At 40.9% G+C, this 20,317-nt stretch overlaps 1 protein-coding gene across 2 annotated transcripts; it reads right to left on the bottom strand.

Annotated features, from left to right (window-relative positions):
• Window positions 1-291: 291 nt before the first annotated feature.
• ZNF711 (zinc finger protein 711) lies at window positions 292-16,012 on the bottom strand. 2 transcript variants are annotated; one of them, XM_027690409.1, is made up of 8 exons: window positions 15,736-16,012; window positions 14,408-14,938; window positions 6,697-6,855; window positions 6,198-6,344; window positions 5,473-5,610; window positions 4,279-4,326; window positions 3,611-3,754; window positions 292-3,156 (listed from the first exon to the last, which is right to left on the bottom strand). In XM_027690409.1, the coding sequence occupies exons 1-8, from the start codon at window positions 15,812-15,814 to the stop codon at window positions 1,979-1,981; spliced, it is 2,424 nt and encodes an 807-aa protein (XP_027546210.1). In that variant the 5' UTR covers window positions 15,815-16,012; the 3' UTR covers window positions 292-1,978. The 2 variants fall into 2 exon arrangements, with proteins under 2 accessions (XP_027546210.1, XP_027546211.1); XM_027690410.1 differs by having other exon boundaries at window positions 3,719-3,754; window positions 15,736-16,010.
• Window positions 16,013-20,317: the final 4,305 nt, after the last annotated feature.

Raw genomic sequence — 20,317 nt, 5'->3', positions numbered from 1 at the left:
AGTTTTATGTTCTCTTAAAGGAAAAACAATGTCAAAGGAATGTCAATATCACATTTGAGAATAATTTTAGAAATAAACAAAATAAGCACATTACCTGGAAGTTTAAAGGGTTAGTCAAATCAAAGCCAAAGCTTTCCCCTCAACAGTCTGACAAATATACCTCCAGTAACCTGCTGCTGGTTAAATGTTATTACATACTAATCAGTGAATAATGCAATTTAAAATATCAGGTAAGTTTCCACAGAATGAGGCTTTCCTAAATACCATAAATGAAAAGCAAACTCCAAAACCTTTGGAGTGCAAGAGATGCGTTTTATTGTATGCCCGTTACGATGAGTAACACATTTAGAAATAATAATCCCACAGAACAGTGACAATCTTATTTTACAGCGTGTACATCATTTTTTACAGCCACATAAAACACGTATTTGTCTAAGAGATTTCCCAAATTTAACTTTCTGAAGTTTAGAAATATAAAAAAAATTTATTCTCAAGGAACTGATTCTCATCTGGTGCAAAAAAAAACCCCAAAATATGAACATTATCTGGAACACAAAGCCACAATATAGCATGAAGTTACAATTTCTCATGTGAACAGCTGTGTGCAAACATGAAGCAACTAAAAAAGTAAAAAATACACATTATATGCATAACATTTATGACCAGGTTTTTCATTAAATAGCCCTAGACCAGCTCGTTATATAAGCGCCATTGGATCTGCAGCATGCTAACACAAAGCATTGTAAAGGGATGCATATTTTAAATGTATACACTGTAAACTCAAGATCCACCTCCAAACTCTAGTGGCAGCAGATTTTTCTGGTTAAATACTGCATATATACTTTCTTACAGATTGAAAATGCATGTTTATAGCATGGTATAGATCTTTTTCTTTTAAAAAGAATCCATTGAAAGGTGCAATTTTATGTCTATATGGAAAATTTCCTATTAGGAGGTAGGACAGTAATTGTCATACCTGTTAAGAACACTGCCCTAAAGAACTTCTAAGTACTTTGAATTTTAATTAAAAAAAACCCAACTCTACAGTTTTCAACTGTTTTTAATATTCTTTTTTAAAGAAGATTTTTAAAGAAGCGAGAAGAAAAACTAGTGTTGAGTCACAACACTATGAGCTGCATCCATTTTATCCTTAAAAAAAAGTCAAATTCAAAGTTAATTTTGTTATATGTGCCATACTGAACAACATTCAACTGTAGTTTCAGATAAAAAAAGGGAAATTATGTACATATATATCTTTAACCCTAGCACCAGAACACCACCTCTGAGACCATAACATAGTGCTCTATTTCAAACATCAAATCCTGCAATAAAATAGGTTAGCAGCTTTGAAAACCAGTAAAAAAATGCTTCTTGGACCTAAACTAATAAAGGAAACCAAAAAGTTTCCTGATGAAATGTTAAAAAAAAAAAAATCAAACCAAACAAGGGACAACCCCCCCAACTTTGAGCAGTTCTGGAATTCAGTTTCTAGGCACAATTAAAACGTTGGGATGAAGTGACTGACTAAAACCCCCCGTTCAAAACTGCACAAGAAGTGAAGACTGGGCTCCTTTGCAAACCTTTTGTAACTCACCCCACCACGACTCTGAACTGTTTTCATATTGGAGACAAATGTTACTGACAAAATGGGTCACACAATCAGCTCTGCTCTGTCTTCTGTACTTAGCCACGGGAAATACTATTCACCTGAAGACATTCATCCATCTTCCTGCAACTTTAAGACATTCATCCAACCTCTCCAATCTATAGTGCTCTTTAGGTTCTGATACGCAACAATCATAGGGCTATGAGATCCCCCTGCCAACCCTAATACTTTTAAGACTTTTAATACAAAGAATGTAAAGTTATGGTTTAATATCAAGCTTTGAAACCAGGAGAAACAGTTCGTGAGATTTATTTTTTTCCCCAATTAGCATTATCACAGTTTCTAACACCGCCTCCTCCTGCAGCTCCTCTGTCACATTATGGCCTCCTTGTGGTGCCTCATGATGTGCTGATTTTTCTCGGAGGGCCTGCGGAAGCCCTTTTTGCAATACTCACACCTGTGGGGGTAGTCCTTGGTGTGGATGGAGATGACGTGCCGCTTGAAGCCCGACGCGTCCGTGGTGCTGTACTCACAATACTGGCACTGGTACACCTTCCTCCCACTGTGGGTCTTCATGTGCTTCTTCAGTTCGTTCTGCTGCCTAAAGCCTCTTTTACACCGTTTGCATTTAAAAGGCAGGTCCTTGGTGTGAACTGAGAGGATGTGCCCGCTAAGTACAAAAGGATCTGAGGTTTTGAAGTCACAGTGCCTGCACTGGTGGATCTTTTTCCCTTTGTGGGTCTCGCTATGCTTTTTGAGCTCCGAGGGCCGGTGGAAGCCCTTCTCGCACACCTCACACTTGTGGGGGAAGTCCTTTGTGTGAACCGAGATAATGTGTCGCTTCAGGTCACTGGAATTGGTGCTCTTGTGGTCACAGTGGGGACACTGGTGAGTCTTGTGCCCTTGGAACAACTCCATGTGCTGCTGCAGCTCCTTCTCGTCGGCGAAGGCCTGGGGACAGTGCTCACACTTAAAGGGCAGGTCAGTGCCGTGTTTGGTTTTGATGTGAGTTTTCAGGTTGGACTGGTCAGCACACCTGAACACACAGTGCTGACACTGGTATGGCTTTTCCCCCGTGTGGGTCCTCATGTGCTTTTTCAGCTCCGAGGGGTGGCGGAATCCCTTCCCGCACTCCACGCACACGTGAGGGAAGTTCTTGCTATGGACTGCCAGCAGATGTCTGTTGAGTAGTCCCTGCTCTGCAGTCTCATAGTCACAATATTTGCACTTGTGTAGCTTGGGCTCCTTGTCCCTCAGGATGAGTTTGTTGGAACTCAAGGGGCTCGCTTCTCTGTATCTTCTCGTGTACTCTGTAAACTCGTGAGTTTTATCAACCTTATTTATAAGTTTATGGCTTTCCAGATGATTGTGGAAACTTACTTTTTTGTTAGTTGTAAAGTCACAGTCTGTACACTGGTACTTCTTCTTAATCATATGATCAGGATGGTTCTTCATATGCCTTTTCAAGAATCCTCTGGATTTAAATTTTTTCCCACAAATATGACAAGGGTAAACTGTTAGGGGCTGTCCATCAGGACCTATTATAACAGCTGTTTTTAAACAAACAAAAACAAGTTATGAAGGAAACACATTTACTGATGAAGTTTTAAATCAGCCAAGTGCTGTTCAGATTCATGCACTTACACTTGCAGCAGAGACAGTGGTTCAGTAGTTTAAAAACAACCAATCCACAGCACCTATAGTTTATATAATTTTAGGAACTGCTCCAACAGATCAGGAATTATCACATGTGCATGAATATAGCCATGGTTACTTTCTAATAGCTTGCAACATTCCAATGAATTGCATCAGCCCTGAGTGTACTGACTCTGAATAGCAAAAATACGACATTTTCTATGCACAGAACTGGAGGGGGGAAGGACACAGGAAATATGCAAATCATCATTTAGAGCTTTTAATTCTGCATCAGCTTAAAAAAGAGAAAAGGAATAGCACAGGAGTAGGTGGCACTCCATGACAATACCGTAGCCATCCAGTGTTTACCTGTTTGCCATTGCCTGGCCTCTCCTCTCCTCCTTTTCTTGGCTTTTTGTTTGAGCACTCTATTAGTGCCAATGCTATCACAAATCTGCAGGTACTGTGTTGCATTACCGTTTTTGTTTTCTAATCGTGTATCCAAGTTATTTCCTAGAAACAAAAATTAGACACCATAAAAAACCTTAAACAACTTGTTTCTTTGGGACTGATGACTGGAATTGCACAGCAGCATTTTAAAAACAAATATTGCCCTTTCCTCTACCACAAACACACGTAAAGAAGAGAAATGCCAATATAAAGCACTCTCTCTTTCCTGGCAAAAGTCAGGAATATAATTGCTTAAACACTGATTAATTTTTAAATATATTCCTTGATTTTTCTTACTTCTCAACACATTAATTTCTTATGAGTTATGCTGGTTGTTCCCTTCCACTTAACTTATTTTTACTTTTTAAGAGCTGCATTATCCCTCTTCTGTCTGCAACACTGCATTAACAAGCTGGCAGTGCCTCCCAACTTCCCACCCCTCCAAAGGCCTACAGACATCTAGAATTGCTTTAACTCAAAATAGTAGAGAAAGACTGTGGAGTCCTTCAATATAGAATTCCCTGACACATAAATGCACATATTTTCAAGGACAGCACAACAGTTTTAATGTTGTTACAAGTTCTCACCTGCCGCTTGACCATCTTCGTATCTTCGGGGAAGCCTTCTTTCATCTCCTGCAGAAAATGGTATTTTAGTCATTATAAATTAAAATTATTTTTAAACATGATGGCTTTGAAAGTCTGATAATGAGAGAAAACTAACTTAGGTAATAAATAACAGCTTAACACCATCCAAAGGGAGATGTGCAGCTCACAATCAGTTCAGTGTTGTGTAATCACGAGCCCCAGGAAACAAAATCTCATCTTTGTGGAGAGTTAATATCCACTAAATCTGTGCTTGCATGCTTGCCATGCTGGCTTTCCTGCTTTTCAAAATTAACATGCTTGCTTCTGCAAACTTTTAACCTCATCTATCAGCTCGGATACCAATCCAGAGGTTATCTGCAACGTTCCTGAGATGGAAGCACGTTATCTTTCTGGAGTAGGACCAGGCTGATAAGAGGACTTGGCCCTGATCAGCTTCTCAGCACTGATCTACACGAGGCCCTCTAGAGTTTTGGAAGATGTACAAGGAATATCTTAGGAGTGTATTCCCCATTTTGCACTGGAAGTGTTCACTGCTATGTTTCAAAGCTCTGTGGTTCTGAACCCTTTCATCAACCTAGGCTCACATCATCACACCAATGAATTTTAACTGACTTGATTACTTAATTGTAACATAAACCACAGATGACCCAACACCCTCTTAACAAACATTTAACGCACCAAAATCCAAGAAAATCATATAAAAGAATAGACAGAATTCAGAATATATCCTAAGACAGTTCCACTTTTGAAACATGGCTACAGAGAACAAATCACCTTTTTTCTTTCTGTTTCTAACCTGAAGGACTGACAGGCTTAGAACACTTGCATAAACTGAAATTATCAGGAACATGCTTACACATTTATTCCTACTTCAGGTTTTTCCCCCTTCCCCCCAGCCAATGTAAAATACTTAAGGCTGTTCTTGTTGTTCTAAGATCTTCAACAGCCACCATGAACCATCAAACCCCACACACGTCTGAGCTGGGATCAGGAACAGCATAAAACCTCTCCTAACAGCTTTCCTTTCTACTTCATGAAACAAAACAGAGATCAGGAGGAGCTGTTTCCAAACTCCTAGAACAAGGTGAGAGATCGTCACGTTTGCCCAGAGATTCTGGAAGCAGGATGAGGGAGGGAATAATGGATGGGATTTCAGGAAATACAGATTCCTACCGTAAGCAGCAGCCCAAGCAACAGGGACAAACGTTTTATTCACGCCAGAGTCCTCGAGCTGGGTGTCTGGAAGGGATGTAGCTTCTTCTTCACCTACAATAACTTCCATATAAACTTCATCTGCTATTTCAGCACAGCCTGGATGAGGGGAGAAGAATAAATCTTCAGTTTTATTCTGCTCATCCTAACTTTTCCTTCATTTAATTTGCTCTCACTCTGCTTGATACCCATTATAAATTACTTTTCTTCCTGTGGCATTTAGAACCACCCCTGCCCTTAGGGCATCACTGTTTATTCAGACATTCCTTAAGAGAGAAAACACTTATCAATAAATACAAATCCAAACCAAATACCAACAGAATTTCAAACATGCAAACTTACAAACTCGCAACTGATGGCATTTGCTACTTTGCCAGAAAGCTGCTTAATTCACAGGAGGAAAACAGAAAAATGAAAGTCTGACTAACCTCATTAACCCCATCCATGGACAGGTTAAATTTAATATAAATAATGAAATGATTGCACACAGTATGCACAAAGTGCACTATCCACAACACTTTAAAATAATCATTGCCTGCTTTTTATTTTTAGGGAAGATGAGCTTAGTTTTCGACTACTCCAGGCTGAAGAATCCTTCAGAAAAAAATTAAAAATGTCCTTGAGAATGATGGTTATACTGGTGTACAAATAGCATGAGAAACAAAAACGTTTCTTGTTATGCTTACTAATATCTTCATCTTCCTGAGAGGAGTCCTTAACAGCCATGTAAACCATTTTTTCTCGCTGCATTCTCCCAACACCTCCTTGTTCAATCACTCCAGCTACAGAATGGCCATTGTGAAAGTCACTCTCAGTGACAATTTCTGTCCCACCTTTAACAAAAAGAAGTTACAAAGTTACACATGTTAAGTAAATGTGAACAAAGCCACCTTTAATTTCACATTTAAGTATTTTTTTCCTATTTACAACAAAACTGTTTTTCATAAAATTCCAATTAAGTGTTTTTACATTCAGGTCTGTCACAAAACCACACAGGTTTGATACTCCACAAAAGAGGAGGGAAAAAGGTCTCTTGGTGTACCCTGAAAAATTCAAACCTGAACAATCCCTATGTCATGTTCTACAAAACACTCCACTCATGGGTTATGTGGAATAAAGAACAACAAACAAAAAGACCCTGAAACTCCTCATACTACTGGAAGAATAAATAGAATTTAAAGGTACCTATTTCAACATCATCTTCAGCTTCAGCTTTAAATATGTACACTTTGATAACTTCTGAGCCAAACCCGTCATCTTTGGCAACGTCATCGTTCGCCACCTCGGTGCTGATCTTCAAGGGAGTGCTTCCTATGTGGTCCAACTTCTCCCCAACATCATCCACTGCAACGAGAAGAGAACAATAATGAGATTCAAAAGCATTTTTAGAAGTCAAAGTAACCAGCAGCATGATTTTCTCCACTATTCTCCCCATGCACAGTAAAGGTTTTTATTCACAAGTGGATCTCAAGGAGATTCCAGAAGTTCAGTATCATTTTACTGCAACTCAGGAAACACAGCAGGAATTACAGAATGAAGGACACGAGAGGGAGCCTGTCATCAAAGGGAATGAGGTAACTGGTTATGGCTGAAACTGTTACACTTAGAGAGCAAAAATGTATCAATAATTAAACATCTATCTGATAACGTTAAAAACTAACCCAGAATTGCCTGTTACAGCCTAAGAGTACCCAAAAGTTTCAGTATTCTGACACACTGGTGACTCAGATTTAGTAGCTGAAAGTATGATGACTTGGAGTATATTCCCAGTTAAAGTGTGCATCAAAAACCTGACATCTTCTTCCTAAAAGAAATTATGATTTTATCCACTTTATCACTTGAAAACATATTAATGGAGATTATGGTATAATATAGAGCTGATTAAACGATGCAGTGACAATAAATCCAAATACTGCTATGTGAGATTGACTTCTCATCCTTTATGTACACAACTCACTGATTATTTGGTCTATATATTCAAAATGCTCATTGTAGTTGTACAACAAAGAATACACTCAAACTACTAAAAGCAGCACTCTTTTGGTAAAAAGGGCATTCTCATAATGTCCTAAGATTTATCCCAAATTGCCAGCACAAAGGCCACTGAACTAAGCATCTTTCTGACATATGTACCAACACACTTCTCTTGAGGGATAAAATCAGCTCCTGTGCAGATGGGCAGCACAAACCTGTGTGATGCTCAACACCCACTGAAGGGCTCGAAATGGAGCAGAATCCACAGAACGGAAACAAAACCTGAATTAAACCCATTCCAGGGAAACAGCAATTTACTGCACACATGACATTAAAATATGTGTACACGAGTTTAAAAAATTGTGGCAATGAGCATTACAGTGACAGCAGCTTCCAGGACTCTGTGTGGATCCCCAGGGCTCCGATCCCTGAGGGAAGGCTGGCTCACCTGGGACAGCTGTGCTGGTCCCCAGTCCCCTCCCAGTTTCCTGCCCCAGGCCAGTGGTGACAGCTCCCAAGAGCTGCTTTAACCAGCTCTGGGCTGAACTGGAGTTACTGGAGCCTTTAACACTCCAGGCAATCCCACCAGGAGGGTCAGAGCCTGCCAGGAAATGCCCCTCCTGCAGCAGGGCAGGAATCCACCCCAGCAATCCCAAACTAAGCTCTTCCCACTCACAGACAGGATTCCACAGAACACCATCCAACTACCACAGCACTGAGAAACCTCATCTCTGCTTCACTAACCCTGGAGTGCAGCACATGAGCACAGAAGCTACTGAGGACACAACTAGACAAAATGTAGGTAAGTAGAAGGAAGTATTTCTTTTAATTTTAGAATCTCTGTAAAGTAAGAAAATTAAATGGAAAACACTTCAAAAATGCTGGTTTAGCTGGGGGGGTTTTGTATACAACAGATTAAGTCCAATGCTGAAAAAATACCAAACTTGGATCAGGAGAAAAAAATTAAAAATCTGCTTGGGAAATTGTTTTTTTAAAATAAAACCCATTCTAAATATCTACTGAAATTGATGCCAGCAACATCAGCACCTTAATCTGGGAGAGTCTGACATGTAGTGCATGGTGTTCATGTTACCTGGCAGGACAGAAGAGTCAGAGTACAAACACCAGAGCTGAGAGAGCCACAGAGCCTGGAATATTCCTTTGACACTCAAGTTTACCAGCACCAGGTTATTAAAACACCTTTATATCCACTTGGGAGTGTTACAGCACCTGCTGCAACAGACTGACATTTATTATGCTGCCATGGTGGAGTTATTAGAACTCCAAAAGGAAAAGTGGAGAAGCTAAAATATACTTACTTTGGAAAAAGTATTTCCATACATTTACTATGCTAGAATTTATTAAAGACCATTTTCTTTTCTGCAAGGCTTTTATAAAAAGTTTCTTATAGAAGTTTCTTATCCATATTCTTTAAAATGATAAGTATCTGTTTGAGTTTTAGTACAATGACCATTTCCACTGCATGTCTGAGTCTTTGAAGGACTGGAGGTAACTCACAACTCATACAGAGTTGTATGACTAGAAATGCTGCCAAAACCCAGAGAGAATATTTCAAAGCTTACTAACTGTAAGCTGTTCCTGTAAATTTAGAATTGGGAGGTGGTGATAAAGTTATTTTCAAATCTTCAACTTAAGCAACACCAACTTTTTCTAAGCTCCTAAATTTTATGATATTGTAACATTATGATTTTATAACATTATCAGTTTGACAGAAATGAGTATTTCTTTATTGGGAGGTTATTTAACATTGGCAACTTCCTGCAGGACAGGGGGGCAATCACATATGTGATAAGAAGTTTTCTTTATGGCAAAATTTCCAACTATTTAACTAGTATTGTGTGCCAGTGACTGTGCACCACTGTGGAGCTGGTGAAATAATGTAAGAAAAAAACACACAATTTCAGATAGTTGCCTTACCAGGACATCAACTGCAATGCAACAAAAATCATGTAAAGGGAAAAAATGAGGATTTTTTTCAATTTTTATAGGAATATTTTCAGAAAAAAAAACAAAAACAAAACATGAATATAGCATGTACACTCACATACTGGGTTCTACTGTTTCAAGTAAAGCCCCCAAATCTTCAATATCCTTTAAAAAATGGGGAGTTCTGCCTTAGAGGGGCAAACTTACAACAGTACTTTTAAAATTTATGGTTACTCCCACACATTAACCATTCTGTGTATATTCAAAGACCTTCAGTCTTTACAATTTAAGCTTAAAAAAAATGGAAACCTGTCAGGAAGTCTGTGTATCCAGGGCCTCTGGAATGACTTTTCTACAAAAACAAATGTGTAATACAATGAAATTTGGAAAATATAAAGTGGACTGAGAAAATGATACCAATATAGACTGTTATCTGTAAGATACGTCTTTTGTTTCAAATACGACCACAACAAAACAAAAACAAAACAAAAAAAATTGGCAATTGCTGCTGCTTGAATTGCTGTCTTAAATGAAGGGAATTTCGTGGTTTCCATCTATTTTTTAAACACATTTGTATAAGAGGAAAGTAATCAACACAGCAGGACAAGTAATCTTTGTCAGATTAGAAAATGTTACTTTTTTTAAAAGCAGATCATGAAAATATTCTCTTGACTTAGTAATATGACTTCAATCACTGCTACCCCATCAGTGCTAAATAATCCCTGCTTTTCCCAGGGATGGCTCACAGCAACAGGAATGTTTACTTTCTGTCAATGGAATATCAAAGTGTCTTCCAGATCTGACTTATCCACCAGAAACACTACGTATTATTATCTTGTCACTTAAAAGTGCGTGAAAAAACACAGCAGAGAACCTTTATAAATATATGCTGAATCCTCCTGAATAAGCAAGGTTTAAAGGAAAACTCAGCACAGCTCCAGTGTTAAACTTACCTTCCTTGGCTGTTTTCAGGTGTGTGATGTCCAGATTCACCGTGGATTGCCAGCTCCCAATCCATGTGATGCCTCAGCATGCACTATGCTGGTGATATCACACCCACCACAGGAGCCAGAGGGACAACACGAGGGCAAGATAAGTCCCATGGTCTGACAATTCTCCGTGTTTTTCTAATGCCTCATCTACTTGTGTCCCGTAAAATAGAGGAGCAGGAAGACTACAATGCTTAGCAAATTATGCAACACTGTACTGTAAGACACTAAAAAGGAGGTGTTGGTGGCACAGTACCTTACCCCCGGGGCCAGCTCCAGGGTGGATCTGTGGTGGGATGGGGGTCACCAGCACAGTGCATGCGGGGCCGGCACACGGGGCGGGGGCTGGCAACCCGCCGGGGCTCTGAATATCGCAAACCTGAAAAACAAAAGAGGGGATGCTTTCAGCTCCAGCCTGCCCACTGCCCCCTGCACACAGGGGGGTTCTCACAGCCTGCCCACTGCCCCCTGCACACAGGGGGGTTCTCACAGCCTGCCCACTGCCCCCTGCACACAGGGAGCTGTCACAGCCTCCCGCCTCACCACAGACGGGCTGGCTCAAGAGCCCACTCTACTGCACTCATTTCCTCTCCATCAAGTTATTCCGATGATTTAAAACAAGGGATTGTGAATATACCCCGTGGTATTCACGCAGAGAGATGTTGTGAAGGTATCAAATGAAGATTTTTACTTTATGCTTATAAAGCTGGTTTAAAAAAAGCTGAATTTATCTGCACTGAGACACAGCAGAGAGGTGATAACCTTGTGAACATTTCCAGTCACAAAGTCATACGCAGCTGGTCACACAACTATCAAGACAAACTTACTGTTCTCCAAATAAAAAATATCATTATCAAAAGTGTATAAACTACCTACAAGGGAATGTCACCTCAAAATGGTGAAAAATCACCTTTCAGCAAGGTCCCTTCCAACCCAAGGTTCTATCATTTAATCCATAACTCCCAACAAGTTAAAATTCCACACTCAGCTCAGCTCCATACCCTAAAATGAAACATTGTGGAAGTTCCCAAACAAGGAATTCTCCAAATGATACACACTCTCCAAATTATACAAATAAACTAATTTCTGTTCCACAGAACAGCTCATGGTATTTCCTAAGGACATTATCTGGCATTTTAAGTCTCCCTTTTTCAGGTGCTAAATTTCATTAAAAGACAGCTAACTATTTTGAGATTCTTTAAAGCTATCACTTTGATGTGATTTACATAATGAAACAGTTCAACAGCCCTATATGTCCCAAAGGAAATACCATTATGTTCACTTTCTACAGTATTTACTGAACATTTGACAAATTAAAAATATAAGTAAATAAAAAGGGTTTTGACCTGCTTGATTTTTTTTGAGGCCTATCTATTCTACACAATAGATTATATTAATATAAAAAATATATTCAAGGCTAATTTAAAAAAACTTAACCCCCCCCCAAAATACAACTGCATAAGAATGATTAATTTTTGCTGACAAAAATACAGTAGAAGATACTTTGTGAGGTCGGGCTGCCACACCCAGCACAACACAGCCCCAGAACAGCAGGGACAACAGACCTCATCTGTACCAAGTGTGGCCCAGGGGATCAAGTTTGCAGATGACACCAAGGTGGGAGAGTCTTGATGTGCTGGAGGGCAGGAAGGCTCTGCAGAGGGATCTGGACAGGCTGGATCCGTGGGCTGAGGGTCAACCCAAGTGCCAGGTCCTGCACTTGGGTCACAACAACCCCATGGAAAGCCACAGGCTGGGGCAGAGTGGCTGGAAAGGAGCTGGGGGTGCTGGTCAGCAGTGGCTGAACATGAGCCCAGACAGCCAAAAAGGCCAAGGACCACACATGGTCCCAGCCATGGTGTGTCACAGCCCCAAGGCAGTGCCCGTCCCTGTGCTGGCTCTGCTGGGGCACCTCCAGTGCTGGGGACACTTCTGGGACCCTCAGGACAAGAGAGACAGTGAGGGGCTGAAGCGTGTCCAGGGAAGGGAACGGAGCTGGGGAAGGGGCTGGAGCACCAGGAGCAGCTGAGGGAGCTGGGGAGGCTCAGCCTGGAGAAAAGGAGGCTCAGGGGGGACCTTCTGGCTCTGCAACCCCCTGACAGGAGGGGGGAGCCAGGGGGGGGTCAGGCTCTGCTCCCAGGGAACAAGGGACAGGACTAGGAAGAAATGGCCTCAAGCTGTGCCAGGGGAGATTTAGGTTGGATGTTGGAAAAAATTCCTTGCCTGAAAGGGCTGTCCAGCCCTGGCACAGCTGCCCAGGGCACTGGTGGAGTCCCCATCCTGGAGGGATTTAAAAGCTGTGTGGATGTGGCACTTGGGGACATCATTAGCGGTGGCCTTGGCAGTGCTGCGCTAATGCCTGGACTTGATCTTAAAGGTCTTTCCCAACCTAAACAATTCTATGACTGCCTTAATTTATCTAAATGATTACTTAAAATCCCAGATGAATAAATAACGTAGCTTCCAAGTGTGATTATTCAGGCACATCACGATTATAAATATTAAATAATTTGCTGAAAACCAGGTCTCAAAGCGGCTTTGACACATTGCAAACACCATGGGTGGGTCTGGGAACACCTGACAAGGCCAGGAATGCGTCAGACACACCTGGGGCCATCAGGTAACTGGAAGTTTAGGATGCTCTGGTTGAAGTGCAGCGATCACCAGCATCAATGACACTTTCTCTGTCTCAGAAGGAATTCCAAAGAGGGCTGTACTTACAATTACAAGGGTGCAGAGGAAATAGCGCAGTTACAGAATAACAAGTCAGCAAGTACTCTGTCAGAAAGGAGGAATTTGTTCAGTGAAACAACTGACTGCGAATATGGTGCTCCTTTAGTTACAAAAACACACAGGATTTTTTTTGTTGTAGGTCTAAATTGCTTTTGAGGTTCATTTTTTTAGTTCTTTTTCAAAAAAACCCACCTTCTACTAGTAATGGTATTACAGTAATGATAGAGTGCTTTAAAAATCATTGCTGTTCATCCCATACTGAATAAGTATCAAAAAATATTTTGTGTAAGGGACATAAATGCTATGAAAGATTGAAATCATAATCATGAATCAGTTGTGTCCTCTGTCATGAAATTTTTAATAAATGCAGCTCATTGTGAACAGACTGACACTTTGACACACTTGGCATTGACTTTTTTCAACATATTGCTTCTGACTAAAATCTGTTTTGACCTACTCACATTTCAACAACTGATTTGGAGAAGTCAAAAATTATAAAATTAACTAGCATACATTTTTATCAAATTTGTGTAACAGTAACAACTGGTACCTTGGGTATAATTTAACCACCGAGGAAACATAATACACTCAAGGTCCTTTCAGCAGCCTGCACTCAACAGGTAGTAGAGGACCATACAAATTCCTGGAGTTAATGCTGTGTGGGAATTGCAATGGGAAGCCATTTCCTAGTGTTAATGAGCCAATCAATTAATGCACATGACCCTCTAATGCCAGGTTCAGCCCAAAACAGCACAACAGACAATGAAATGCCGATTATAATTTTTAATACACTAAACAAACTGTATTTTGTGGACACACCAAGAAACTTTGAGAGTCAGAGATCTTAAAACCCTATTTCTTTGTGCATTCTCCTGATTAAACCCAACATGCTGTTTTTACAGGAATCTGCATAACATTGTAATATACCTGTGGATTTTTTTAAAAAAGAGGCATACTCAAAATAAACGGAATGTTTAGCTTTCCGAGGTGTTTTCCCTAATTTCCTGGAATATCTAGTTTCCGAAACACAAACATACACACACACTCACTTGACAGCATGAATGTCCTTCTCTTTCTTGCTGTATCACCAATAAGGGATTTTGCACCAAAACACCCCAAGAATGAACAGGGCACCAGCCTAAGTGAGCATTCCAGGATGGAGTGAAGCAAGAGTCCAGATACAAAAACTTCTCCCCACCAGACCACTTCTACTCCAGCTACTGCCTGTTTGTATGTACCTCTGTTGAACTTACAAGAGATCATTAAGTAGTCTTCAGATGTGCTCTTGCCATCATCGTCATCCTCTGTTTTGATGGTCACTGTGGAGCCAGGCACAGTCCCAGCTGCCTGGATGACCGCTTCCGAGTCCGAGTTCGTCACCAGGACCTCCTCCGACACCATGGTCGGGGAGGTGGCTCCGGACACCGAGTCCTGCACCACGTGCTCCAAGTGTCCCTCGGGACCCGTGACAAGGTCGGCCACGAACACCTGGTCGGGCACTCTGACGGTTTCCGTGATGAGGTCAGAGGTCAACACGTGGTCAGTGGTGTCCAAAGCCTCTTCGATGGCCACGTCAGCCTCCAGCACGGAGTCGGGCACAATGACTCCCTCCGTGACAACGTCGGTTTCCGTGATGATGTCGGGCCCCTGGACAACCTCGGCTGCCAGGCCATGATCCAGAGTGATCCCGTCATCCGTGACGACATCGGACACCAGGACAGCTTCGGGCACGGACACCACAATGTGGTCTCCATCGATGTGGGCAGTGCCAGCCATTCCAGCCACTGTGGAACAAGGACGAGCCAGGAGAAAAATGTTACAATCCTTGCACTAGGAACTGGTTTATGCAAGGAATGGAATTATCATAGAGACAAGTTTACATACAGATATAAGAATCTGTTACTTCTCAACATCCACATTATCCAAAGCAGCCTGTATCCTTTAAATTAAGAAAAACAAAAATACCACTTCAAGATATAATGTGGAGTTTTCCCCCAATTTAGGTCTTATAATACTGATCTGTTAAAAACTACAGGCCAGTTTATAATTTAGACTTTTTTTTTAATTCCAGTTAGAAAACATTTCATTACAGCAGCAATTTGAACATTTACAGAATTCTCGCATGAGGCTGGAAGTGTGGTGACAAACCATTAATTGCTGCTACAATAAAAGGACTCTTCATCTTTTAGATTGCATGAGCCTTGAGAAAAATAAATGCTCAGTTGTATCCAATATTTATAGTACAGTTTCCCACAAGTTGCCACATCACAAGGAATGGCCAGAGGTAGAAACCTGGTTTTCATTAACAGACTTGACTGGCTGACTACTCTTCTAGACATAACAAAGAATGCACAGTGAATTATTTTAACTCTCACATAAATAGCAATTTTAATCTTAATGAACAAAACACTCAAGAAAATGGTTCTTATCAGAATGAAAAAAATAACTAGCATTATTCAGTATTGTACTGCAAATGCAATTATCTTGGTACACTCCGAGGGGTATTAATTCATGTTAGAACAAAGACATGGGCCAGGAGAAGGTCATCTCCTGGATTTTACTCATTATTTTTAATGTTTACCAAAATCCTGCATAATCATAGTGTGAGGCATTTTGGATTCTTGTGTTTGCAATCCCAAACTTCCGCCACCTGGATCCATATTCAGCTAAGTGCATTCACAAATAACTGCAATAAAACAAAAAGGAGAATTTACGGTCAGCAACGTTATTGTGTTATCGGCTTTACTGGATTCATGTGTCACACTGACACACACAGAGAAGTATTTACCCAAAAATGCAAGAAAAACATAAGCAATACTTTGCACAATCCAGTTTGCTTTATTATTTTGCTTTCTATCTTAGCATAATAATATATATTAGCGACTGTGCATAAAGAAGTCACCTTTGCTCTGCCTGTCTGTCTGTCTTGAGGATTCTGAATCTCTTTGTTGAGGCACAACTACACAGTCACTTCCAGAGCAGGAGAAAGCACGTTACCTTTCTTTGACAGAGTGTTTCCACAAGATAGCAGGATAAATCAGCATTCCAACATGCTATTTGCATTGCTCCTAAACACTGAAGTGTGGGGAATCTGAATTATTTTGCAATTTGATGCAACTCAAAGGACTTTTACCCAAGTTCTCAGTGCAGATGAAGTGACTCCAGGTTACACAGAGCTCAAGGCTTTCCCAGGTGAAAAACCTGTGGCCAAAAAAATTCTCTGTTGCACAGGATTAAAGTCTTGTACTTTCCTGCCTTCTTGTATCCAAGAGTCAGAAAAAGTGACAGTATCACACCAAAGACAAAGAGTTTTAGGAGCTGTTGGAAGTGAACAGAGAGTAAGAGCTGAACTCAGAACCACATGAACTGGGTGGTGCAGAGAGGAACAGGGAGCGCAAGTGCTTTTGTGAGTCTCAAAAGTATAGTCCTTTCACTGTTGTAGCATCAACCTTGACTTTGCTCTTCTGGATCTCATAAAAAAAAATTACCATGACCCTACCACAAGAATTGATTAAGTCTAAGCATTGAAATCCAAACCATGAGGGAAACTCCAACAACTTTGGGGTAGAACACATCTGACAGCCCCACTGCAATGAGATCCACCCCAGGAGTCCAGAGGCAACAAAGGCCAAGGAAGGTGAACAGTAAAATAAGCCAGGCTGTAAGAATAAAGGCTGAAGTGCCCAAAACCTGAGATACCTCTAAGGCAGAATCATGGGACCCCGTGAACTCTTCCAGAAAAAGGGAGCAGCAAGTGGTGCCCAGAGATGGTAATTTCAAGGGAAGCCACTGATCCACCCCCAAATATGAGACTGAGAACACAAAAGAGCAAAGAACTTGCATCCCCTGACCGTGTGCTGTCAACACTTCCTCCCCAAGTCATTTACCAAACCTACTTCTCTCAAACTGGCTTTAAAGCTCCAGTACTAACTTTGGGGATGATGAGGTAACAATCCTTCTTGCAGAGCTACAAGAATTCCCCAATAGAATTCCCTGATGGTGCCATAACAGAGTAAGTCGGGTCCACAGATCAGATAATAATATAAACACAAATATGAAACATTATCAATAAGGAAAGTTGTCAAGGATTTTACTAACTCAATTTGGCTCCAACATCAAATTCTTTCACCATTTTAAGGATTACAAAGCATCTTCAGAACCTCAGTGCAATGCTCCATCACTCCCAAATTATGGTCACAGCCATCTGAAACTCCTACAGTAGCAAATGAATACCTGCTAGTACAAAATATGATACAGTTCTGGACTATAAATGGCTAATTTAATGTAACTATCCCAGAATTAATGCAATGCTCTAGCATTTCCTGACCACAGGCTTTACACTCAGTTAATCCTTCTTTTTTAATGTAAATGGATATGAAAAATTATCTTAAATTATATCAACCTGAGATTACAGGAAGAATATGCCAGACTCTTCTTCCTTTTTTTTCTTCCTTATTTTCAGTTAAATAGTAAGATGCACAACCAAATTACATATTGTGCTACATGAAAACATTCAATACAAAGTAAGACTATAATTTAAATTTAAATTTCTGCAAGGAAAGCAATATCACCAACATAATCATTTTCCCAGTAGTTAGCAGGACTAGAAAAATTCCCAAAGTTATGGGATGGCACCTTCTGTGGATGGAGTACTCTGAATCCCTTAGCCTAAATCCCTTCCCCTAAAACCAGAGAGGAGGATGACACAGTGGCAACAACCACACTGAAGCTGTACCAACCCTACTGAAGTCTGATCTTCTAAACCCTCACTGCAGACAAAGGATGGAGTTGCATCAACCATACAACCACACATGTATTTGGTATATCCACTCTGGGGTCTTGCAGGAATGCAGGGACAGCAGGAAGAGCCCTTCCTGCTGAAGCTGGAAGAATCCCCCATGGATAAGGCCCAAGATTCCCCCCCAGGAGGGTGGGTTTGCTGCCAGGTTGCAGCAGTGCAGGAGATGCAGTTTCACAGCCACATATGCAGGGAAACCTTGTTATTGGAAAGAGCAAAAACATGCAGAGCAGTGATTAACTGTGGTTCTTCACAGCTTCCTCCTGTAGTACACCATGTTACACACCCACACAATCCCAGACGGATCCAATTGTGGCTTTCCAGCAGAGAAATCAGGCACAAAGCCACAATTCCATACATAATCCAAACTTATCCATTCCTCTCTCGCCTCTAACTAGTAACATCTCAAGCTTTTCCTCTCAATTCCCCTTCTCCTCTGGGTATTTAAGACAGTGAAAACACTTGATTAGCATCAGCCAATAAAATATTCACTTTACAACCTTCCATTAATATTTGCATTGATTTTTTTAATTACAGCATGTTATCCTGGCCCGGGAAGGAGCACGTTCCCACCAGATCCCAAAATGAAGTATGTCACGAAACCTACACTGAGACTGCAAAGCAGTGTCTCAATGGTAATTTTTTTAAAATATGTCTTTATCTAAAGTGGTTTTGCTTTTCTGAAAAATAACAGTTCTCTTTCTAATGAGCTTGAGCTGATTTCAACCTATTTCACTCTTTATGCCAAAGCTCTTGCTTAGGACAGGGCTCAGCTGAGACAAGCAATGAATTTGAAAGCAGAAGAAGGGGAAGGGATATCTGACCTCTCTGTCTACAGACAGGAACTCCACTGTAAATTACTTCTGCATATGGCATTTTTAAAAATCAAAGACAATGGCTGGTAGTTTGGGATGACCTAAGAACACACAACAGCAGCACTCAACCGAAAAGCTGGCAGAAGTTCCCAGTAAACACACTGATCTATTCTTAGCTTACCCTTGCTATAAAAAAATCATAACCATTAATATTTTAATTTTTGAGAAAGTTTAAGAAAACACTCTAAATGGAGAGATCTTCAGCAAAGCATTTTAAGGAGAAGGGATAAAAACCATTGCTTCAGGACACACGGGGTGTCATTCGTGTACCCAAGGGTGCAAGGAAGCTCCCAGTTCCTACACTGGCTTCCAGGCATTGCTGCCCTAATTAAAATGTATATAACACGAACAACATTTCTGCAAAATGCCACCTTGCTACTTAAATATGGCTCTTATTCATGTAGAGTTATGAATACATTTTGTTATACCCTAAACAGTGTGGTCCTGCAAATGTTAAGCATCTCCCCAGTTTACACATGTGATTATTCCCAGTATGTCCAGGTGATGCGTTTTCACATAAAGCCTAACTGCACGGTCAGCCCTTAATCTCTCCTTTAAAGGAGTGGATTTCTTCTAAATAATATTATTATTTAGAATATATAACATTATTTCCTCTAAATCATATTATTATTTCTGCTAAATAATATTTAGGTCTTGTTTACATGTTCTAAAGGAAAACACAACACCGTGCTTTGTTGGTGTTTTGGATATTCACGAGCTGCATAAGATTTTGATTAAACCAAAAGGACCAGGCTCAGATACAGAGCAACGGAGCAATAAATAAACCAACGTAACAATAAATAAACTTATACGCAGTTGAAAAACACAAACCAGATGTTTTGTAATCATCTTATTTCTTAAATAATATTTAACTTGAAAAAGAGAATTATCTTCCTCTTATGACACTTCATGGTTTGGGGATTTTCCCCCTAATTTTTAATGCAGCAACCAACAGAAACGCAGCGAGAAAACCTTAAGCAGAAAACCCAATTAATAAAATACGGTGCAGGTTAACACAGACCCTTCGCAGAAAGGCTATGAAAAACCAACATATCCATTTAAAAATCCTTTATTGTGTCCACCTACAACGCACCCAGGAGAACTTATACTCTAAAACCATTTAAAACGACAGGGACAAAACCAGGGAGCGAGATTTTGTCTCGCTGCCTAAAACGCGCTAAACGCTCTTAATAAAAAATAATAAATAAAACAAAACAGGAAAAAAAATGTACATCCGCGGCAGTAACAAAACTTCCCCTGGTAAATAAAACCACAGTGACAGACGCGGCTGTTTGAGGGCCGGGGCTGCCGGTCCCCGACGGCACGAGCGGATCCCGGCGCATCCCTCCCTCCTTCCCTTCTTCCCTCCCTCCCTCCTCCCGCGCGTGCCCGGCGCGGGCGCGCCCGCGGTGTCGCGGGGCGGGGGAGGCGGCGGAGCGAGCGCGGGGACAAAGGAGCGGGAGTCCCGCGGCCGCGCGGGCCGAGGCGCG

Source organism: Neopelma chrysocephalum, unplaced genomic scaffold (genome assembly GCF_003984885.1).
Source record: "Neopelma chrysocephalum unplaced genomic scaffold, ASM398488v2 Primary Assembly neopelma1_81, whole genome shotgun sequence".
Classification (NCBI taxonomy): Eukaryota; Metazoa; Chordata; class Aves; order Passeriformes; family Pipridae; genus Neopelma; species Neopelma chrysocephalum.
This window is presented reverse-complemented; position numbering and strand designations above follow the sequence as displayed.

Coding starts and splice junctions, on each gene's coding strand:
- ZNF711 (XM_027690409.1), bottom strand. CDS start 15,814: ATGGATCCAGGTGGCGGAAGTTTGGGATTGCAAACACAAGAATCCAAA. Junction 14,939..15,735: donor TATGATTATGCAGGATTTTG/GTAAACATTAAA, acceptor CTTGTTCCACAG/TGGCTGGAATGGCTGGCACT. Junction 3,157..3,610: donor GGCCAGGCAATGGCAAACAG/GTAAACACTGGA, acceptor GTTTAAAAACAG/CTGTTATAATAGGTCCTGAT.